The 24910-nt window shown below is 44.5% G+C and overlaps 1 protein-coding gene across 3 annotated transcripts in view; it reads right to left on the bottom strand.

The window, feature by feature from the left end:
- Window positions 1–24910, bottom strand: part of MASP1 (mannan binding lectin serine peptidase 1) — an 83250-nt gene that overhangs the window by 25841 nt on the left and 32499 nt on the right. For 2 of the 3 annotated variants that reach the window (XM_033957576.1, XM_033957574.1), the window contains exons 8-10: window positions 23427–23505; window positions 8909–9046; window positions 8554–8628 (exon numbers count right to left, since the gene is read on the bottom strand). In XM_033957576.1, coding sequence (XP_033813467.1) covers window positions 8554–8628; window positions 8909–9046; window positions 23427–23505 — 292 coding nt within the window. Of the gene's footprint in view, window positions 1–8553; window positions 8629–8908; window positions 9047–20140; window positions 20946–23426; window positions 23506–24910 lie in introns of those variants that run through there. The other variant, XM_033957575.1, reaches the window with a different exon arrangement.

Here is a 24910-nt window from a genome sequence, read left to right as displayed (position 1 = left end):
TAGCAACATTCCATTATCTCAGAGTAAGCAAGATTTCGAAATCCCAAAGAGTAGCAACATTCCATGCGAAATCCCCAAAGAGTAGCAACATTCCATTATCTCAGAGTAAGCAAGATTTCGAAATCCCAAAGAGTAGCAACATTCCATGCGAAATCCCCAAAGAGTAGCAACATTCCATTATCTCAGAGTAAGCAAGATTTCGAAATCCCAAAGAGTAGCAACATTCCATGCGGAATCCCCAAAGAGTAGCAGCATTCCATTATCTCAGAGTAAGCAAGATTTCGAAATCCGAAAGAGTAGCAACATTCCATGCGGAATCCCCAAAGAGTAGCAACATTCCATTATCTCAGAGCCAGCAAGATTTCGAAATCCCAAAGAGTAGCAACATTCCATTTCGGAATCCCCAAAGAGTAGCAACATTCCATTATCTCAGAGTAAGCAAGATTCCGGAACCCCAAAGAGTAGCAACATTCCATTATCTCAGAGTAAGCAAGATTCCGGAACCACAAAGAGTAGCAACATTCCATGCGAAATCCCCAAAGAGTAGCAACATTCCATTATCTCAGAGTAAGCAAGATTCCGGAACCACAAAGAGTAGCAACATTCCATTATCTCAGAGTAAGCAGGATTCTGGAACCACAAAGAGTAGCAACATTCCATGCGGAATCCCCAAAGAGTAGCAACATTCCATTATCTCAGAGTAAGCAAGATTTCGAAATCCCAAAGAGTAGCAACATTCCATGCGAAATCCCCAAAGAGTAGCAACATTCCATTATCTCAGAGTAAGCAAGATTTCGAAATCCCAAAGAGTAGCAACATTCCATGCGAAATCCCCAAAGAGTAGCAACATTCCATTATCTCAGAGTAAGCAAGATTTCGAAATCCCAAAGAGTAGCAACATTCCATGCGGAATCCCCAAAGAGTAGCAGCATTCCATTATCTCAGAGTAAGCAAGATTTCGAAATCCGAAAGAGTAGCAACATTCCATGCGGAATCCCCAAAGAGTAGCAACATTCCATTATCTCAGAGCCAGCAAGATTTCGAAATCCCAAAGAGTAGCAACATTCCATTTCGGAATCCCCAAAGAGTAGCAACATTCCATTATCTCAGAGTAAGCAAGATTCCGGAACCCCAAAGAGTAGCAACATTCCATTATCTCAGAGTAAGCAAGATTCTGGAACCACAAAGAGTAGCAACATTCCATGCGAAATCCCCAAAGAGTAGCAACATTCCATTATCTCAGAGTAAGCAAGATTCCGGAACCACAAAGAGTAGCAACATTCCATTATCTCAGAGTAAGCAGGATTCTGGAACCACAAAGAGTAGCAACATTCCATTATCTCAGAGTAAGCAAGATTCCGGAACCCCATAGAGTGCAACATTCCATGCGGAATACCCAAAGAGTAGCAACATTCCATTATTTCAGAGTAAGCAAGATTTCGAAATCCCAAAGAGTAGCAACATTCCATTATCTCAGAGTAAGCAAGATTTCGAAATCCCAAAGAGTAGCAACATTCCATGCGAAATCCCCAAAGAGTAGCAACATTCCATTATCTCAGAGTAAGCAAGATTTCGAAATCCCAAAGAGTAGCAACATTCCATGCGGAATCCCCAAAGAGTAGCAGCATTCCATTATCTCAGAGTAAGCAAGATTTCGAAATCCCAAAGAGTAGCAACATTCCATGCGGAATCCCCAAAGAGTAGCAACATTCCATTATCTCAGAGCCAGCAAGATTTCGAAATCCCAAAGAGTAGCAACATTCCATTTCGGAATCCCCAAAGAGTAGCAACATTCCATTATCTCAGAGTAAGCAAGATTCCGGAACCCCAAAGAGTAGCAACATTCCATTATCTCAGAGTAAGCAAGATTCCGGAACCACAAAGAGTAGCAACATTCCATGCGAAATCCCCAAAGAGTAGCAACATTCCATTATCTCAGAGTAAGCAAGATTCCGGAACCCCATAGAGTGCAACATTCCATGCGGAATACCCAAAGAGTAGCAACATTCCATTATCTCAGAGTAAGCAAGATTCCGGAACCCCAAAGAGTAGCAACATTCCATTATCTCAGAGTAAGCAGGATTCTGGAACCACAAAGAGTAGCAACATTCCATTATCTCAGAGTAAGCAAGATTTCGAAACCCCAAAGAGTAGCAACATTCCATGCGGAATCCCCAAAGAGTAGCAACATTCCATTATCTCAGAGCCAGCAAGATTTCGAAATCCCAAAGAGTAGCAACATTCCATTTCGGAATCCCCAAAGAGTAGCAACATTCCATTATCTCAGAGTAAGCAAGATTCCGGAACCCCAAAGAGTAGCAACATTCCATTATCTCAGAGTAAGCAAGATTCCGGAACCACAAAGAGTAGCAACATTCCATGCGAAATCCCCAAAGAGTAGCAACATTCCATTATCTCAGAGTAAGCAAGATTCCGGAACCCCATAGAGTGCAACATTCCATGCGGAATACCCAAAGAGTAGCAACATTCCATTATCTCAGAGTAAGCAAGATTCCGGAACCCCAAAGAGTAGCAACATTCCATTATCTCAGAGTAAGCAGGATTCTGGAACCACAAAGAGTAGCAACATTCCATTATCTCAGAGTAAGCAAGATTTCGAAACCCCAAAGAGTAGCAACATTCCATGCTATCGATCCAGGGCAAGCAGTGATGAGCAGATTTTTGGCTACACTAGCGAATTTAAAAGGCCAGCGTTCTCTGCTCTTTCTTTCTGGCAGTTAGGCCAATGGTAAGGATGACCATCTTGCAGCAGGGAGACCCAGAAAATGCACGCTTCCCCTTCCTCTCCTATGTGTCCTGTTTTCATGTGGCTGAATTTGCGCCGGAGTCCATAAGAGCGCCGGCTTCTTGATAAGCAGACATTATTTTGTGTGACACTTTATGGATTGGTTTAGAAGTCTGGGAATTCTATGTTGATTGATATTCCCAAGTATTCTTCTTTTACATCTACATTATTATCCAATATTAAAGAGATTGAAACCCGATTTTGTGCAGCTGAGGCACAAACTCTGTGCTGGCCTGCTCCTATATTCTAGCACCTTGCGAAACAAATGGAAAGGAACCCGAGGAAGAGCTGGGAAGGTGAAGAGGAGGAGAGCAAAGAGTATAATCTAAGGGAAAAGGGGAGAGAGAGAGGATTCCCCAGATAGGTAGAAATGAAAAGGGCGTTATGATCAAATTCCAATTTCCACGTGTTTCTATTTCACTAACACACAGTTATCTGCACATCTTCCACATTTCCAATGGTTTGTCCATTTCTGATGTTAGCAGGGTGGGTCGTTTTTTTATCCCGAGATGAAAACATAGAACGTTGACATCTGAACATCTAAGGTCCAGATTAGAGAATGACATGGGGACAAGTTTTGTCCCTGCCCCATTCCTGGAAGCTCTGCCTTAACTGCACAAGCCTTGAACACTTATGATTTTAAAATGGTTGAGGTTTGTGCAGATGAGGTTGGAGCTTGCAGGGACAGGAAAAGAATGCGCGGGGGATGGGACGGGAAAATGAGCTGCCATGTCATTCTCTAGTCCAGATCTATATCCATAAGTCACTCAACTGTCCTCCAGTCGCTATTCTGTGAAATTCAGAAGTGTGTAAAACTTTATGTTGTGAGACAAAACAAAGAAACCTTTCACCTGACACTGGGAAGAAATGAAAAAAGTGGATAATATCCAAATATCCAGCTATTTAGGTGGTTCAGATGGAATGTTAGCCATCAGGGGCCGCTGTAGACCCCAGGGGACATCCTGGGTATCACATGCTATTATGATGACTTTATGACACAGCATGCCAAAGCCCAGATCTGATAGCAAAGTGTTCCTTCTGATGAGGCCAACACCATCGTCTTCATTAAGAGGATCCAGTCTGTGTGTTTTATTAAGAAAAACTGATGCCCATTCATAACAGTATCCAACTGAAACATTTGTGACGGCGTGATTTGCAAACTGCGGCAGGAAAATCGTGAATTCGTAAGCACTCAGGGAATAAACTACTTCATTCTAGCGGTGAGGCTGTCACAACAGAAAACTGTACGATGGCCTTCTAGCCACTCAAGCAGCAAAACTAGACCACCAACTCTCCAGTTTACTGAGAATGACTCCAGACTATAAATCGTTTAGAAAAGAAATAAAAACCATCCTATTCAAGACATCCTTGAAGACAAACTAACACCGTAAGACTCATCCCAATTCTCTGTAGCATCTCGCTCTACTCTTCAATTCCTCTGGAAATGGCCAGATAACTTCTTTAGTAATCCGCCTTGATCCGCAAGGTACTGGCAGAATAGAAATCACTAATGTAATGTAATATAAGACAGATGAAAGTCTATCGAAACCTGGTGTAGACTTGGTATGTGAGATGAGAGAAAAGCAAGGGCTCTTACTAACCACGTGAAGAAAGCTGCCACGATAATACACTTCCTATTCCACGTCTTACATAGAAACATAGAAACATAGAAAAGACGGCAGAAGTCACCCACCAAGTCTGCCCATTCCAAATACCCGCCCCCTGGTTTCACTCCCTTAGGGATCCCATGTGAATATCCCATTTTCTCTTAAAATCTGACACGCTGTTGGCCTCAATCACCTGCAGTGGGAGTCTGTTCCAATGATCCACCACTCTTTCGGTGAAGAAGTATTTTCTGGAGTCGCCATGGAACTTCCCTCCCCTGATTTTCAGCGGATGCCCCCTGGTGGTCGAGGGGCCCATGAGGTAGAAGATATCTTCTTCCGACTCGATACGGCCCGTGATGTACTTAAACGTTTCAATCATGTCTCCCCTCTCTCTTCGTTCCTCAAGTGAGTACAGCCTCAGTTTATTCAGTCTTTCTTCATATGTGAGATCATTTAGCCCCAAGACCATCCTAGTGGCCATGCGTTGAACCGACTCGATTCTCAGCACATCCTTCCGGTAGTGTGGTCTCCAGAATTGAACACAATATTCCAAGTGAGGCCTCACCATGGACCTTTATAGCGGCATCATGACTTCAGGTCTCCTGCTGACAAAACCTCTACGGATACAACCCATCATTTGCCTTGCCCTGGAGGAAGCTTTTTCCACTTGCTTGGCAGCCTTCATGTCATCACTAATGATCACCCCTAGATCACGTTCCGTTGTGGTCCTGGCCAAGGTCTTACCATTTAGTATGTAAGTTCTGTGCGGGTTTTTCTTACCCAGGTGCATTACCTTACACTTTTTAGCATTGAAGCCTAGTTGCCATGTTGCTGACCACTGTTCCAACAGCAGTAGATCCTGCGTCATATTATCAGGCAAACTGCTTTCACCTACTATGTTGCAAAGTTTGGCGTCGTCGGCAAATAGTGATACCTTTCCTCTAAGTCCTTGGGTCATATCTCTTATGAATAAGTTGAATAGAATCGGGCCCAAGACCGAGCCCTGCGGCACTCCACTGATCACGCTTAAGGATTCAGAATCCTGGATTTCAGATTTGGTAAGACATTTTTGGGGCCGTTCTGTAATTGAGGGCCACAAATTTGGTGCCTACATACAGCATGTTGAGAGTCACTTCTACAGGGACAACTGGGTGCCCAGATTCTGTTCCAGAATTATTTGTGTAAATCAATATCTATGGGTCCGATATATTAAAAAAAAAAAAAAAAAAAAATCTAAACTCCTAAATGTCTGCCCTGCTTTCAGCCAAACTAAGACGCCTACGTTTTCAGCTGAAAATTCATTTTTAGTTAGGAGCATAAAAGTTCTGTTCATAAACTTAAGTCTCAACCCAAGATGGAGCCGAAACTCAGTCTACACTTTTATATGGAAAAATGGAGGAAAAAGATCGTTCACTCAATTCAAGAGACAGGACATACCTTCCAGACTTTCAATCACTAGTCAAAAACCTTCTTTTTACCAACCGTTCAACATTTTTTATTATTGCTTTCTAACATTTCATTATGTTTCATTCTAAACAATGTTGCTCAAACAGTGGATTATCCGTTGGCTCAACAGAGCCGTGCATTTCGCTAATCAAAGTTTCCTCAATAGAGGGTTTCCAGCATGAGCCGCAAAGTTGGTATAATTTACTAAATAGCGTTTAGTCAAAAGAGAATCCAACCAAACTCCCACAATTTTCATCTTCTTTCACACAGGAATCAGAACCTTGTCTACTTTAACTGATTCTGGCCACAGTGGATCGTCAATTCTTCCTATCAATATTAATTCTGTTTTTGCAAGATTCAGGACTAATTTATAACTCATCCAGTAACTGCATGAAAACATCCCCCCCTCCATCTTTACAAAACTGTAGCACGGTTTTTAGTGCCGGCCACAACGGTAACAGCTGGTTCCCACAGCTAAATCATAGTAACATCGTAAATGATAGCATCTAAAGACCATCCAATAGTACACGCATTATAAATTCATGATTAAGTTCAATTGACTTTGTCCACTGATATTTCTGGGTTATAGACGGTTCTGCGCTTAAGCTTCCAACTACTGGACTTGCCGTCGATGCTCACTCCAGCCTATCTAAACCATCCCAAATTACTAGAGCTCCTGTCAAAGCCATCCCCAGCCTACCCTAAGCCGGGACTCAATGCTGATTTCCCTTTCCCTGCCCTAAATTCACCGTGACCGCCCGCTTTTTATGCTCGTAAATTGAAGAGTTCAGTGAAATTTTGGACCCGATATTTAAAAGCGATTTAGCCGGCCACTGAGTGGTTAAATCGCTTGGTCAGTGTCGCTAAATAGTGCGATTAGCAGCAACCTCACAGCTGGCTATGTTGGGGGCGTTCTGAGGACAGAGTTAGCCCTTAAACTGCCAGGTTTGCCACATAAATGGGATCACATAAAGGTACGTCTAATTTTATGCTCTTTTTAATGCAGTAGCCTATAGCCACTTAAGAGCTGAATATTGACTTAAGCAGCTATGTATTAACTGGCTTACAAATAACCAAATATTTAAGAACATAAGAACATAAGAAATGCCTCTGCTGGGTCAGACCAGAGGTCCATCGTGCCCAGCAGTCCGCTCGCGTGGCGGCCCATCAGGTCTAGGATCTGCGTAGTAGTCTTCTGTATGTACCCCTCTATCCCTTCAATCCTTTTATTTTTTTCTACCTTATCTATAACCTTCTAACTGTACCCTTCTTCATCCTATATCTTCCCTATCTATATCCCTCAATAACTTCTTCTTTCAAGAATATATCCAATTTCTCTTTGAAACCCTGTAAAGTACTCTGTCCTATTACACCCTCTGAAGCCTGCACCGGCCCTGGCTTTGAATATATGGGAATAACTCTTTCAGCGGTCAGCAAAGCGCTTACCACCCACTGGCTGAATATCGATCTCTACCATTAAAAATTTATGTCCTCAACCCTGGTAAATTTTCAAAGAGGCCAATTTATGAGCACAACTCTTAAAGTTAGGAGCACAGATTCTTTGAATATTGGGCCCTATGTGGCAGATTCTGTATAGGATGTCAATTCTCAGCAGCTGCTGAGAATTGCATACCGGTGTCCTATAAAGAATCACGTCTGTCTTAATGGACAGACACCTAACGCCACCAAATTGCCAAGCCCTATTCTCTAATTGGTGCCCATGTTATAGGTGCTGGTTAGAGAATCGCCAAGGGATCCCTTGCCATTAGTTGATCGTGGCAAGGGAATCATTCGATACATTTAGCTGAGCGGCTGTGGCAGGGCAGGAGGGATGCCCACTCCCTCCTGCTGCCACCCCCCTCAGAACCCCCTGGAGCTCCTGATACCTCTCAAAATTGAACTCCCCCTGATGCCCTCCAAGGGCTATAGGCCCCCCACCCCATACCCCTAAACCTACCCCAACCCCCCCCTGTGCCTATTGGGGGGCTCTAGCATCTGAGCCAGTCAGAACCTTAGGTCCCTCCCTGATGCATCCCAGAATGCACTTGGAAGGAGAGGCCTGCCATTTTGGAGTGGCAGGCTTGCTGGCCGGAGGGTATGAACATCCCTCCAGCCGGACCTTCAGATATAAGGTACGGGATGGGGTTTGGGGGTAGGAGGGAGTGGGCATCCTTCCTGCCCGGCTGCCTGGCTGCTTCAATAGGGAGGGGGAGTTCAAGAGCAGGAGGTTACGAAGGAAACTTCAGTAGCTGCTGACAGTATACTTTGTAGGAAAGGCGAGAAAGGGGAGAAATGATGAGTTGTTTAAATACCTAAGTGGCTAAAAAAGGCATGAGGTGAATCTCTTTTAATTAAAAGGAAACTCAAGCGTGAGAGGACATAGAATGAGGTTGTGCAATCTAAGAAATACTTTTTTACAGAAAGGGTGGTAGATGCGTGGAATAGTCTCCCAGTAGAGGTGGTGGAGACAGAAGCTGTGTCTGAATTCAAGAAAGCTTGGGAGGGTCGTGTGCGATCTCTTAAGGAGAGCAGAAGATAGTGGATGCTGTGGATGGGCAGGCTGGATGGGCCTTCTTAAAAGATTTATACACAGTGGTTTATAGCTTTTGGCTGTGAGCATAATTAACTTCTGAGCATAATTAATTCCACCCCTTTTGGGTCTTAGGTCTCTGGCGGTTTATTTTTCAGACGTACCTGGCTGGCATGTTGGCAAATTGTCTCCCAGTTCCAGACTCATCCATTTTCCTCCTCCTTCACAGGTGTATGTTCCTAAAGAGCCACAATTGGACAGACGGTTATGACATGAAGACCTTCTACAGAGGAGTAAAGACAACTATAGGAGCCTTATTTTCAAATAAAGTCAATGGACAACTCAAAGCCTACCCACAATCCACTGCAGGAAGGTCTCAAAACTCTCTGGGATTGTGCTGCTACTGTAATGACTGCTTTGCAGATTATGCAGGTCTTAGTAAAAAAAAAAAAAAATGTACCGTAGGGGTCGCTATTCAGCATGGTTTAAGTGGGCCTGCATGCATGCATGGTTCCATACCGGTAATGTTTGGCATCATCTCATAATACGGCTGCTGGCAGGAATACTGAATGTCCGATCGATAGGTGGTGAGGTTCTTCGCAGTGGAGAAGCTGATGAATCCATTTTCAAGCTGAGCTGGAGATTTGCAGTCCAGAACTAAAGGAGGAAAATAAAAAACGAAGTGAGAACGCAAAGGTGCTGATACGGTTTAGACAGAAACTTGTGGAATCCAATGATCTTGACGGGAAGTTGATTAAAATGCCATAAAGTCAAAGCGATCTCCACTTCACTGAGAGTTTGCTCTCTCACAGCCCTGCCCTGATTTGCAGAGGTACGCCTCCAGGGCCCTGCCATTGAGGCCCGGGCTGGGATGAACTGGCAGCCCGGTCGCTCGGTTGGTAGCGAGTACTTCCTGAAGCCCCGGCAGCCCTCCCTTCCCTCCGGGAGCCGGGAGCTGTGGCCGTGCAATGCTGATCTCCGTGTGGCCCCGGGAAGGATTTTATGTTTTATTTGTATCCACCTCCACATTCCATCAAGTGTATACTGACCCAGACCCCTGAAGAAGGCTATAGCTAGCCGAAACATAGACCGTGTTGGGTCCCTCTCCTACTATATGTCAGGCACTCAGTGAAGATCGATTTGATTTTAATCAACTTCCCATCAAGATCATTGGATTACACAATTTTCTGCCTCTTTTATTTTGGACTTCCATTTCTGACTGTGGAAACACTTGTTTGATACTGTTTAGACTACAGGGACCAACATTTCAAGATGGCTGGGGGTGATCCCCTCCTTGACCACAATGAAGGAGCTTGCTCAATACTGGGGAGCCCCGACAGCACCAGTTTCAACAGAAGTTTTGACTGGGAAACAGCAAATATGCAATCCCTGTTAACTCAGTAATGTGCCACACTTAATCACACACACATATCTGAACTTTGTCTCGATCAAAGTAGATTCTCATGAGCCTGGAAGCACTTTCCTCGGTCTGGGCTGCCTGAAAACCTTCAGCTAGATAAAGGAGTGATGCTTATAATATTATTTTCATTAAAGCTGGATTGACTGAGGTGGGGAGAGAAAAGCGACTCCTTCAGGTCAGTGCCAGAGCTGGGATCTGAGGATAAAGTGACTCTGTGAGAATCAGCCGGTACCGGAGGTGGGATTTGAACTGAGGCAAATGGAGATAAAGAGACTACCTGGGGTTTCACAGAGCGTTAATGATAGAACATCATAATACTGTAGTTTAAAAGCATCCTGATGAAATACAGTTTTATTAAAGAGGTGTAAGTTATCACTAGAGATCATTAATTATCATTAGAAATGTAAATGGTCAGCGGATAAGTCAGGACAGCTGTTAATCGAATAACCATTTTCAGCATATTCCCCTGGCGCTATTTGCATTTGCATATTATACACAGGCACTGTTTGGATAGTACTGAGGTGTCCAGGGACTGATTCTTTTTGACTGCCATTTCAATCATCACTAATTAGCGTTGCTTTAGAGATGGTTACTTAGACTAGATTGGAAGCTCTCTGGAAAAGGAGCTTTCTCTTCTGTGTATAAGCATGGATTAATAAGGGAAAGCCAACAGGGATTTTGTCAAGGGAAATCTTGCTGGCTACTTGGGACCTGGGTTGGCCACTGCTGGAAACAGGCTTGATGGACCTTTGGTCTGTCCCAGTATGGCAACTCTTATGTTCTTATATATAACCTTAGAAATAAAATATTCCCATAATGTGCTTTTCTACATAAAGTTAAAATTTTATTTGTATATTGGGGGGATAGAAAGTCTAATAAACTAGAACGACAAGCAACATGGGGAACCTTACAAATGTAGTTATTGTGTCAGGACAACTTCGCTAAGGGTTACAGCTGAGTCAGGCCTTACCACAGATCTGCGACTGTAGAGGATCCGAACCCACATCACGCTATGGCCTCCTTTTACGAAACTGCGATAGCAGGTTCTAGCGTGGGAGCCGCGCTGAATGGCCCACGCTGCTTCCAACACTCACTGAGTTTCTAGGACCGTCGGGAGCAGCACGGATTATTCAGCGCGGCTCTCTACGCTAGAAACTGCTATCGCAGGGGGTAAGGGGTCCTTTTATTAAGGCACGCTAACTGACTTAGCAGGTGCTAAATCGGTTGCACGCCTTAAGAAAAGGACCCCTACATTTTTAGTGTATCTATTTCTGCTACACCAGCAGTTGTGATGTAATGGGCTTTGTTCAGAATGGAATAAAAAAATCAGGGGAAGAAGAGATGAAGTTCGTGTTGGGCCGAGACCAGGACAGAACGGGGCAGGGCTTAGGGCGAAATCTGGTAACCCTACCAGAAATGGCTCCTGGCAGGTTAAATTGCCTTTTCAGAGCTAACCACGTAACTGGTTAGGGCCATCTAAAATGACCAGTTAGTGCCAACCTGAAAACCGGCTATTTTGGGGAAGTTCTGGGGCTGAGTCGGCACTTGGTCGATTTAAGTGCGATATTCAGCATTTAACTGCATAAGTAGGACCAAATAAAAACCAGTGCAATCCTTATGGGGTGCCCCAAAGCCAATTAAGTACTGAATATTGCACGATGCCAGCTTCAGAAACCTGGAAATTCAATGCCAGTGCCCCTGCACAGCCCAGTTTCAATTTCTGACTTTAACACAGGAAGTGGTTGGCAAAATGCGGAGCACCGTGGACTGTGTATTGACCCGATGTCTTTATCAAATAAATCTTGATGTGATTTCAATGATCCGTATGCCTGGGGCTAAGCTCTTCAGCCAAGAACTTCCAACTGCCAGGGAAAGACTTCAACAAAACCAGTCCTGCTGTATCTTATTGCTCCTCCAGACAAAAGAACAGCAAAACCTCCCTTCACAATGAAGTCAGCCGACAGCACTGGTTGCATGGCTGAGTCACTGCACAAGAAATGCACCTGTCTGTCATGGTGGGAACTGGGAATTGTTTTCAGGTCATGCTGAAGGACGCATGACAGCTATTCACAGTCCAAAGCCCTGCTGACACAAATGTACCACAAAAAAGGGAATTTTGGGTCATTTGGGCAATTAGAAAGCCAAACTGGGAGAGACAGTGCAAGAGCGTTTTGGTCACTGCGGACGGAGTTATTCCTTTGAATATCTGGTTATTTATTGAGCTAGCTAACACATAATTCCTTAAGTCGATATTCAGCACTTGAGGGGCCTTGATTTAGGAGATATAGGACACATCGAATAATCAAGACCTGGTGCAGGGCATTACAGGTGGTCCAGAGTGCCATGGCCAGATTGATAACTGGAACATCAAGATATGAGCATATTATTCCATTTCTTCGACAATTGCATTGGTTGCCAGTTGTATTTGGGATTCAATATCACCAATTATGTCACCAATTTTTATATGGTACGATGCCTGAAATTGTTAAGAATATGATGTCTCGCTATAAACCACAAAGATCCCAAATATCTGGAAACAAATGCCAGGACTGTCACATGTGCAGGAGTCAAGTTATGGAATGGCCTTGTCGGCCATTTAGGAAAATGTTAAAGACTGAACTCTTTGTAGATGCATTTCTCTGAGCAATTGATTTTATGCAAGGCTGGATTTGTCTCTTAATATTTTATGTATGTGACTTCTTGTAAACTGTTTTGAAAAAGACGGTCTAGAAATTTTAAAAATATGTAAATAAACGAAAGTCGCTGGCCAACCAGAGTTCATCGTTCTCTACGTTCCTCTAACCAAAATCTGCTGCCTATCCCCTCATTACGACACATTAACACTATGAGAACTAGGATTTTTTTCTGTTACGGCCCCTTCAATCTGGAATTCGGCTCCCAGCCATTTAAGAGAGATCACGTCCCTTGACAAATTGAAATCCAGTTTACAAACATTTCTTTTCAAAGATGCGTTTGATTTACGATCGTCCTTTTAAGGAGGTTTAAGCTTTCGTTAGTCCATCCTCTTTGGCCGACGCACCCGCTTCAAGTTTCAAGTTTCAAGTTTTATTCAACATTTGATTAATCGCCTATCATTATTACTAAGCGATTTACATTTACAGAAAATACATAATAAAATGTTAACATTAATATAATAAAAATCTAAAAATCATTAAAAAAAAAAACTGGACAAATTTGGACAGGAAAACATTGGGAATGAGGGGGAAGAAATACAATTTATGATAGGAAAGGAGGGACCGATAAGGGTTAAAACACAAAATGGCTGGGAAAACAAAATACACATTTAGATATAGTGTAAATATATAGCTGACTGAAGTGAAAGGGAGTAGTGAAGAGCAATTGGCATTTCAATTAAGTATTGAAAGCGTCTTTAAAAAGAAAACTCTTGAGTTGGCTTTTGAATTTATCAAGGTTTTTCTCCTCCCTTAAATAAAGTGGGAGAGAATTCCATGTTTGCGGTGCTGTGACAGAGAAAATGTACTGTCTTCTGGTATTTATGATTTTAAGAGAGGGAATGACCAATAAAAGTTGTTGATTGGATCGCAAAGTTTTTTGAGAGGTGTATGGAATTAGAACTTTATAAATGAAAGATGGAGTTTTGGATAATAAAGATTTGAAGGTGAGTAAAGATAACTTGTATAATATTCGGTGTGCCACTGGGAGCCAATGTGCTTTTTGTAATAGTGAGGTTACATGATCAAATTTTTTGGCACCCATAATTAATTTGATAGAAGTATTTTGTATGATCTGTAATTTTCTAATTTCTTTTTGGGCCATTCCTTTGAATAAAGCGTTACAATAGTCAATTTTTGCAATGATCAATGAATGAATAAGTATATTTAAAGATTTGGGACAAAGAAATTTTGAAATAGAACGGATTTGACGTAATCTGTAAAAAGAAGTTTTGACCACATAGCTAATGTGGTCATGATAAGTTAGGTTTTCATCAAGAATGACACCTAAAATCCGAATTTTGTTAATTTGTTTGAGCGTTACTCCTTGGATATTAATAGGAACAGATATTTTATGACTTTCTTTCCAAGGGAAGAGTAACGTATTGGCTTCCTCTCCCTTTTCTCTTCTTTCCTATCCAAACATTGTAGTTCCGCCCTGTCACCTCTCGTTCCATCAGCTCTTGTCTGTCGGTCATTCTTTTGTCGATTTTGATATTGCTTTGTTGTTGTATTTTAAATTTTAATAATACTTTGTAAAACCGCTTTGATTTTTGATAAGGCGCTATATCAGATTTTAATAAAACCTGAAACTTTTATAGGGTTCCATCCTTGTGCTAAACCTGGCCGCTTAAGGGCTGAATATCAGCACTTAAGCAGCCAAATGGTGACTCCATCCCACAACACCCCCAACGTAGCTGCCTTTGAGTGAATTTCAGTGGCATTTAGCTGGCCAAGTGCTGCTAAAAATTTGCAGCTAGCCTCAACCAAGCAATTTTACTGGCCAATGGCTGGCTAAATCACTTTGAATATTGGCCACTATACAGGGATTGGGACTCATATACCGCCTTTTTGTAGTTTTATAACCAGACTCAAAGCAGTTTACATACAGGTTCTTCAAGCATTTTCCCTGTCTGTCCCGGTGGGCTCACAATCTATCTAAGGAACCTGGAGCGGGGGAGCATTAAGTGACTTGTCCAGGGTCACAATGATTTGAACCCACAACCTCAGGGTGCTGAGGCTGTAGCTCTAACCGCTGTGCCACCCTCTCCTCTAATACAATATCAGAAGTGAGTCAAGTCTAGGACAATCCAGCCATTGTGACATCACTGCTGAGGTTGGCTCTTATTGGTGGAATGAGGCATTATGACATCACAACTCAGCTCTGGAATGTTGCTACTATTTGAGTTTCTGCCAGTCATTATGACATCAGGGGAAGGGACTGAGGCTTGTATATCGCTGTTTTATAGTCTTGCAACCACACTCAAAGCGGTTCACATACAGGTACGTCAAGCATTTTCCCTCTCTGTCCCGGTGGTCTCAGAGTCTATCTAATATACCTGGGGCAGTGTAGGATTTGAACCTACAACCTCAGGGTGCTGAGCTTGTAGCACTAACCACTGCGCCACACTCTCCTCCAGGCAGCGGATCAGTAAAGGGACAAGACGCAGCCCCATTCACGTTTCCACCGTAGAGATTTTGCTCCTTGTGGAACAGCAGCTTCTTGTATGAACTTGGGACGAGCCAAACTTTTCCAACCCTGAACCTATTTCCCAAAGTAAAATGAGGAAACGTTCTCTTAAGAGCTCTGAAGCTCCAGCTGTGATTCTTAATTATGAACGGCGCTTCTGTTCAGAGATAATTGACATCTGTCAGGTTTCATTCAGGGCTTTCCCGATGCGATTACCTTAGAGCGTGACTGCTTGAGGGGGAAAGACTTAACTCTTCCTACATTGCTTGTGGAAATCGGGGAGACGTTTGCGCTTTTCTTACGGACAGAACCAGAACCGCTAGAGCTCTCCCAATGGACCGAAAGCAGAAGCTCCATCCCTTTTCCCGTGTTGCAATTCTCACCTCTTAGCATTGGAGGGAAAATGAATTCTAGTACATTTAACACATATTTGGCACATGGCAAAATGATCAGATTACACTGTTTACCAGATGGACTGCACCAGGGTTTTCTGTCATTCAAATCATTTACTTTATGGAATGGATTTCTTTTTGGATTATTGTGGGCACAGGACAAGAGTTTAAGCATGGTTTATTGAACTCTGAGGAGAACTGGCCTTATACTTGGAAGGAGGCAAGACAAGGGTGTTGGGGGGATAAAACTAGGACAAAGCTAGTTATTTTTTCAGTTGTGAGGTCAACTCTTTAAAACAAATAAGCTTCTGGCAGAATGTAGGTTAAAAATGAATGACCTTTTCTTTCATTAGAATCTGAAAATCCAGTCAATAGTCAACCAGCGGTTTTTTTAAAGGACCGACTGGTCAACTAAATTAGCCTTGGTTAGTTAATATTAGTCCACGTACAAGCACTGGTGCTGAATAGTTGTATCTGACTGGACACGTGCTGACTGCAGGGACTTCTGTGGGTCTTGACCCTCTCCAGTCGGACAAGGCCCATCACCAACACATCTGACCCACCAACCTGAGTTGCCTCCGTCTATGTCCAAGTAGGTTCCCCTGGGCCTACTTGTCCATTCCTGGTGGCCTAGTGGATGATCAGGGCAGGGGCAAAACCCACTCGCTCCTGCCCCTAGTGACTCCAGCGGCAAAATGGCTATTGTAGTCTCTAGCGGTAGTCTAGAGATTACTGCTAGAGGCCATGGCAGTCATTTTGCCACCAGAGTCCCTAGGAGCGACCCGGAGATTGCTGCTGACCGTGAGAGGCAGGTTCAGTGTCAGACCCTTTGAAAATACCCAGCTGGTAAATGGATTTGCTGATGGTTCTTTGAGTTGTTTGTCAAAATCTGTTGTGTGACTTTCACTGCAGTGGCTGTGCCCCCACACAACCCCCCCTCCCCCAGAAGCTGCTGCCTGCTTTGCCTAATGCTTAAGCCATTATCTTGGGGAATATTATGGTTCAAGTCAGCACTCAAAAGAACAAATCTTAATCAAAAATGCTGCTAAATAGCAAAAGTCTGCAATAATTAAAAAAGAAAAAATGTAAATATGCATCTGATGTATGATATAGTTTATAGACAAGCTTTTCAGGATTTATATTCTCTCCTGTTTGAATGTATGTTTATTCTATAAAATTTCAATAAAAAATTTTGGAACTGAATATTTAAATATACATCTAAAAAACAAAATAATTAATATATTAGTGAATGGGTTAAGCACCCCCCACCCACATCGGTCATAATGAGTTAGAGAACTGTCTATTCTCATCGAGACCTCCAAAAGGCCAGCAAAGTTTCCTAGCAGGAAAAATGTTCAGTGTAATCCAGTAACATTTAAGAACATAAAAACATAAGCAATGCCTGTGCTGGGTCAGACCTGAGGTCCATCTTGCCCAGCACTCCGCTCACGCGGTGGCCCAACAGGTCCAGGACCTGAGCAGTAATCCTCTATTTATACCCTTCTATTCCCTTTTCCAGCAGGAAAATGTCCAATCCTCTCTTAAATCCCAGTACTGTATTCTGCCCTATAACGTCCTCTGGAAGCGCATTCCAAGTGTCCACCACACGTTGGGTAAAGAAGAACTTCCTAGCATTTGTATTGAATCTGTCCCCTTTCAACTTTTCCGAATGCCCTCTCGTTCTTTTATTTTTCAAAAGTTTGAAGAATCTGTCCCTCTCTACTCTCTCTATGCCCCTCATGATCTTATAAGTCTCTATCATATCCCCTCTAAGTCTCCTCTTCTCCAGGGAAAAGAGACCCAGTTTCTCCAATCTCTCAGCGTATGAAAGGTTTTCCATCCCTTTTATCAGACGTGTCGCTCTTCTCTGAACTCTCTCGAGTAACGCCATATCCTTCTTAAGGTATGGCGACCAAAACTGGACGCGGTATTCCAGGTGTGGGCGCACCATCGCCCAATACAGTGGCAGGATAACTTCTTTCGTCCTGGTTGTAATACCCTTCTTGATTATACCTAGCATTCTATTCGCTCTCTTAGCAGCCGCTGCGCACTGTGCCGTCGGCTTCATTGACCTGTCCACCATTACCCCCAAGATCTTAGTAACAATGTTTCAGTTGTAAACTTGCTCCAACCATATGAAGCGCTCAGCTTGCAAAGTTAGTGAGCCAGAATAACATACACTACAATGGTGCAATCACTTGTGCGAATGCTGGAAGCTGTCACATGATGATTCCACAGGTTTCAGCGCCTCCAAAAAGCAAATGGACTACTCTAAACTCTCTAGTTATCTCAATAGGTCTCCAAGCCTAATGCTAGGCTAAGATGCATGAATATAGTGTAAAGTGCCATAAAAAAATGTAAAAAAAAAGACATGTTCTTTTTTTTATTATTACATACTTGTGCTATGTAGCAGCATTTTTTTTTTTTTTTAAGATTTGCCTAATGGTTAAGACAGCCCTGCAGCCCCCATCCTAGAGGGTTTATAATCCAAGGCAGGATTGGGTAACCCAGTCGGGTTTTCAGGATTTCTACAGTGGATCTGCATGAGATCTGTTTGCATGCACTGCCTCCATCGTGTACAAATAGATCTCATACATATTCATTGGGGAAATCCTGAAAACCCAACTGGATGGTGCTTGCATTATTTTGAAGTTGTGCTACTGTGAGCTGTCAAAGCTCAAGGTTAACAAGGCAATAGGGCCTGACAATCTACACCCCAGGGTGCTCAGGGAGTTGTGTGATGTCTTGGCGGAACCGCTATCCGCGCTCTTCAATCTCTCCCTTAGTACGGGTAACGTCCCGTTGGACTGGAAGACGGCTAACGTCATTCCACTACACAAGAAAGGCTCCAAGATGGAGACAGCAAATTACAGACCGGTGAGTCTCACATCAATAGTGTGCAAACTAATGGAAACTCTAATCAAACGCCAATTGGATACGATCCTGAACGAGAAGAATCTACGGGATCCCCGTCAACATGGATTTACTAAGGGGAGATCCTGCCAATCCTATCTGATCAGCTTCTTTGACTGGGTGACGAGGAAGCTGGATGTTAAGGACTCCCTGGACATTGTGTACCTGGACTTCAGTAAAGCATTCGATAGCGTACCACACCGCAGGTTGCTGAGCAAGATGAGTTCTATAGGATTGGGCGACACATTGACGAAATGGGTTTGGAACTGGCTTGGAGGTAGGCTTCAGAGGGTAGTGGTGAACGGCACCCCCTCCGAAATGACGGAGGTAATCAGTGGAGTGCCGCAGGGCTCGGTCCTGGGCCCGATCCTATTCAACATCTTTATAAGAGACTTGACAGAAGGGCTGCGAGGTAAAATAACATTATTCGCCGATGACGCCAAACTAAGCAATGTAGTGGGCAAAAGCACAACAGACATAAATTCAATGTCCGACAACATGATGCACGACCTACTCCTACTGGAGCGCTGGTCTAGGTCCTGGCAACTCAGCTTCAATGCCAAAAAATGCAAAGTCATGCACCTGGGCAGCCAAAATCCATGCAAGACTTACACCCTTAATGGCGAGATCCTAACAAGAACTGAAGCAGAACGAGACTTAGGGGTGATCGTCAGTGAGAACATGAAGACTGCCAATCAAGTGGAGCAAGCTTCATCCAAGGCAAGGCAAATCATAGGTTGCATACGCAGGAGTTTCGTCAGCCGTAAGCCTGAAGTCATTATGCCATTGTATAGATCCATGGTGAGGCCCCACCTGGAATACTGTGTGCAATTCTGGAGGCCGCATTACCGTAAGGATGTGTTGAGACTGGAGTCGGTCCAGAGAATGGCCACCTGGATGGTCTCGGGACTCAAGGATCTCCCGTACGAGGAACGGCTGGATAAGTTGCAGCTGTACTCACTCGAGGAACGCAGAGAGAGGGGTGACAAGATCGAGACATTCAAGTATCTCACGGGCTGCATCGAGGTGGAAGAAGATATCTTCTTTTTCAAGGGTCCCGCGGCAACAAGGGGGCATCCGTGGAAAATCAGGGGTGGGAAACTGCACGGGGACACCAGGAAATTCTTTTTCACTGAAAGGGTGGTTGATCGCTGAAATAGTCTTCCACTTCAGGTTATTGAGGCCAGCAGCGTGCCTGATTTTAAGGCCAAATGGGATAGACACGTGGGATCTATTCACAGAGAAAGGTAGGGGAGGGTCATTGGGGTGGGCAGACTAGATGGGCCGTGGCCCTTATCTGCCGTCTATTTCTATGTTTCTATGTTTACTGCCCATTAACACAAGATCTCTATTTGTCCCTGGGGCTATCACGTTAACACAGGTTAGTAAATTTAGTCCTGAGTTTGCACCTGAGACAATGGAGGGTGAAGTAATGTGCCCAGGTTTGCAAGGATCGTTTGTGGAAGAGGTGGGATTTGAACTCAGCTCTCCTGAATCTCAGCTCACTGCTCTAACCATTAGGCCACACCCAGCAACATTGAAAATGAAATAGTACAGCTTGCAGAAACAGAAGTGAACTCAGGAGTGTATTTTATTACCCTTAGGAGAAATTCACAGTACAAATGATTCTGATAATAAAAAGATTCTGTAGGAAACCCAGGTCTAAATAACCCCTGTGAAAGTCACTAGCCTGGAGGCTGAAGCACAGACTTTCTTCTAGGGCAGGGGTAGGCAATTGTGGTCCTCGAGAGCCAGAGCCAGGTCAGGTTTTCAGAATATCCACAATAAATATGCATGAGATAGATTTGCATCTCAAGGAGGCAGTGCATGCAAATCCATCTCATACATATTCATGGTGGAGATCCTGAAAACTTGACCTGGCTCCGGCTCTCAAGGACCGGAATTGCCTACCCCTGTTCTAGGGCGTATTTTGGCAATGGAATGAGAAAAACTGATGACATATCCCATTGTTGTTCTACAAAAAATGAGCAGAAAAAAATCGTGAAAATTCATTTTGTCATTGGCCAATGATAGTGCAAATTCCTTTGAGAGAGCGAATGCTATTTGCAGAGTTCACCAGCTGCGCACACGTAAGCTGTCACACGTGTGAACCATTGTGCATGCGCGCACTGTGTGCACTGCCTTTCAGAGGCATATAGTGTGCCCTCTTTCACAAGAGTCTACACTCAACAACTTGGCTCCTGTGATGAAAAAAAAAATGGCCTCTGAAAACAAACAAAGCAAACGTCCCCGGAAGTGAAAATGTTCTGGCTGCCCATCTGTACTTTCTTCCATGCGGTATGCCGAGTCCTGCCATGAACGCAGAACATGAGACATCCCAGCTCGCAACTGCAGACAGGATGGGGATTCTGGCAGCCACTGCAGTGCGGTCGGGTTTTCTTTTCCTGTCTGACATTCGGCCTGAATTGTGAGGTAGGTAGGGGGGGGGGGTGAAAAGAATCTGGTACGGGATGTTAAGTGCTACAGCACTGGTGAGGGGAGGAGCCTGAGCTGCTACATAAACTTTATATACATCCTGCATAGATTTACATCTTCCGAGGATCTAGCTATCTCGACCTGTGTAAGTGTCTCATCTGCAGGTTTAGAGTTGCAGCTCACTCCGTCCTTTGGCCCACTAGTGATCTTCACTTCATTCTGGTTTCTTTCACTGTAGTGTAGCAGAGGCAGAGAGCGAGGAAAAAAGCAAAGAGGGGCATGGATAAAGCAAGAAGAAAAGAGAAAGAGAGAAAGAGCAGGATTAGGTGTCATGCAAAGAAAGTTCATGCAGAAAATCCACCACCTCAGATACACAACAGAGCAAATGAGCTAAGCGCGGGAGTACTGCCCTTCAGACTGCAAGCTGGAGACTTGAGTCCAAATTCATCATCCTGATCTGAGCTGGCAATGCTGCTAGTGGATATCTGGAGGCAAAATTTCAAAGGCATTTCTACGTTTGGGGTGGTACTGCATGGATGAGTGCCCTAAGATGCTGGACATATAATCCATTACACATCAGACATTACATCGCAAGGGTGGTGTGCTCAGAGGGCTCACTATATGTATAAATTACATACATAAGCACCAATACTTGGCACTATACATCCTGTTTGTACATCTTGCTCGCCTGCACAAAGCCAGATATAACCGATGAGGTTGGCTCTTAGGCATTGGTGGAATGAGGCATTATGACATCACAATACGAAGGGCTGCTGGAAAGTTCTCAGAGAATGATGTGGCGCCATGAAACTTACAAGCGATTCCACACTTTTCATTTCAATGAGGCAAATGCATCTAGTAAGGGGCCCAAGTAGAGGGAAACCCAGCCATTGTGACATCACCGATGAGGTTGGCTCTTAGGCATTGGTGGAAGGAGGCATTATGACATCACAATAGGAGGGGCTGGGAAAGGTTCTCAGCCCGACCAAGAAGAGAATGATGTGGAGCCGTGAAACTTACAAGTTATATTCCACACTTTTCTTGACGCTTTTTGTTTTATTTCATATCATTGAGATGAAAAGCATCATGAAAAGTGTAGAATAACTTGTAGGCTCCACATCAGGGGTCTCAAAGTCCCTCCTTGAGGGCCGCAATCCAGTCGGGTTTTCAGGATTTCCCCAAGGAATATACATTGAAAGCAGTGCATGCACATAGATCTCATGCATATTCATTGGGGAAATCCTGAAAAGCCGACTGGATTGCGACCCTCGAGGAGGGACTTTGAGACCCCTGCTCCACATCATTCTCTTGTTGATTGGGCTGAGTACTTTTCAATGGCCCCTCGTTCATCCTTATGCTTGTAAGAATGGGTGAGGGTTTGGGTCACATATACAATCACAGGACTCATCTACCCCCAACCTGGAGAGATTCCAAAATTGGAGGTGGCAAAATGGACTTTGATGCAGAGTGATCTCCAGTTGGTGGTCAGCCCTGCGCTGTTGACTGCTGGGAGATATCCCTGGCTACAATAGTCACACGGGGTGGACTAAATGGACCAGCTTCGCTGAGCCCTTCCTACAGTCTATTACTGCCTCACAGACACATTGCACCACTTCCTGTCCCAGAGTTACAACACAGGTAACTACTAACTACATTCCCACTGGACAGATCCTGTCTGCCTTTGACCTATGTGATGGACTCTGTGCCATGTTTCACCACTTAGTCGTTACTTTGGAGCAACCCTGCAGATAGATTTCAATAACTAGCCATAATAGACGTTATTGATCAGCTGTTTCTCAGAGGAAATGGTGTGGGTTGCTGTGGCAACCCCCAGATGCTGCATTGTGTTGTGGACAGTCTGGGTGTCAAATTATCCTGCCCAGCAGGCGGTGTAGTCAATATCTGAAAATATAAGGCACTTATGAGAGCAGGAAAATTGTCAGGGTTGGGGCGAATGCTCTGGGCACTGCCACGAGGCTCTGTTGGGGACAAATCTCTGCATAGTGTTAACAGCAGTTCAGATCTCCTATCAGACTCCACGACTATCAGGATTTAAATCATCTGCCCCCTAACCTGGGAGTTAAGTTTTCAGCAACAAGCCATGTTTTGTAAAGCTTATTATGAACGCTTCTGGATGGTAAAAGGCTGTTCTTGGGTGTAGAAAATCCTGGCTAGTGGCTAGTTCATGTCCATTCTGTACAATCAGAAGACACAGTAGCTGGTGCAGGTCTGGGCATGGACTGGATCCTGAATGTTTGTGTTTCTGATTCCAAAATCAGATTGTACCCAAAAATATATATATTTGGAGAGAGTGGCGCAGTGGTTAAAGCTACAGCCTCAGCACTCTGCAGTTGTGGGTTCAAACCCTCACTGCTCCTTGTGACCCTGGGCATGTCACTTAATTCCCCCCCTCACTGCCCCAGATTATGAGCCCACCAGGACTGATAGGGAAAAATTCATGCAAACCATTCTGATCTCCCTTGGGAGAACGGTATAGAAAATTGAATAAATAAATAAATGTGAAATCTGTAATTAGGCCACCTGCTTATAAAGCCCAGGAAGAAGTAGCCCAGAGACTTGGGAGTCTCAGAGGGTAGCATTTACTGGAGTCGTAATCACTCCACTTGTTGTATAAGCAAACCCCATTCCATTACCTCTGCTTCTGGTTAGAAATGATAAGGAAGCGAGAGAAACGGTCGAATTTCTTTCTTACTTTTGCATGTGGGTATCGTGTTGCTCCATGTCCCGTCCTTCTGACATTCCATCTGCAGAGTCTCCATTTCAAGATTATCCTTAAAGACAAGACCATAGTTCAGTTAATAGCGACGCGATGAACGGGCAACCGGACAGCGCTGCGGCGATCAGAGACAATATCCAGCAGGAAAGGTCACTGCAGAATACCGGTGGCCTCTCCTGTCCGCTTAAACCACGTTGAATATCAATCACTCTCAGTCTAGCACCAGGTGCAGTCAGTGGCGTAGCAAGAGGGGGGGGGAGGGGCGGTCCATCCCAGGCGCTGCCCCCCTGCTCCTTCTCGACACGTGTGCACCCCGCTCCCTTCCGTCGTACCTCTTTAATTTTCCTGGCACGAGAAGCGTCACGAATTCGCTGCCCGCGTCGGTGTTGGCTCTCTCTGACATCACTTCTGGGTCCCGCGCCTAAGAAGTGACATCAGAAAGAGAGCCGACACGACGGAAGGGAACGGGGGAGTGCTCGCGGCAGGGAGGTCAGGAAGGAGCCTGGGGGGGGGGGGTAGAGGGACACCACTGCCCCAGCGCCACTCATTCTCGCTATGCCACTGGGTACAGTGGAGGCTTTATTGAGAGACCTAACGCATTCTTGGGGACTCATAAATGCTAACTTTAGAAACTATCATAAGAACATAAGAACATAAGTAGTGCCTCTGCCGGGTCAGACCAGAGGTCCATCCCGCCCAGCAGTCCGTCCCCGCAGCGGCCCAACAGGTCATGACCTGCCTTAATCACCAGAAGGGGCCCCCTTGCCCCCTAGGTTTCTCATCGAAGTCCTATCTTCCCATCAATGTCCTAACCCTCCGGCCTTGCACCTGCACGACCTGGTGAGCTGTCTATACTTATGCAACACCCCAGCACCTCCCTCAGTACCCCACGATCCCCTTTTCCCTCAGGAATCTGTCCAATCCCTGTTTGAATCCCTGTACTGTACTCTGCCGGATCACTTCCTCCGGGAGCGCATTCCATTTGTCCACGACCCTTTGGGTGAAGAAAAACTTCCTTGCATTTGATTTGAACCTATCTCCCTTCAGTTTCTCTGAGTGCCCCCTCGTACCTGTCGTCCCTTTTAGTCTGAAGAACCTGTCCCTGTCCACCCTCTCTATGCCCCTAAGTATTTTGAAGGTCTCTATCATATCCCCCCTGAGCCTCCTCTTTTCCAGAGAGAAGAGCCCCAGTTTATCCAGCCTCTCAGCATATGGGAAGTTTTCCAGCCCTCTTACCAGTTTCGTTGCCCTCCTTTGGACTCTCTCAAGAACTGCCATGTCCTTCTTGAGGTGCGGCGACCAATATTGAACGCAGTATTCCAGATGTGGGCGCACCATCGCTCGATACAGCGGCATGATGACTTCCCGCGTCCTGGTTGATATGCCCCTCTTGATGATGCCCAGCATCCTGTTGGCTTTCTTCGAGGCTGCTGCACACTGTGCGGATGGTTTCATGGATG

The sequence above is a fragment of the Geotrypetes seraphini genome, chromosome 9, assembly GCF_902459505.1.
Source record: "Geotrypetes seraphini chromosome 9, aGeoSer1.1, whole genome shotgun sequence".
Taxonomy (NCBI): domain Eukaryota; kingdom Metazoa; phylum Chordata; class Amphibia; order Gymnophiona; family Dermophiidae; genus Geotrypetes; species Geotrypetes seraphini.
The sequence above is the reverse complement of the archived record's forward strand: the minus strand, read 5'-3'. Positions and strand labels throughout refer to the sequence as shown.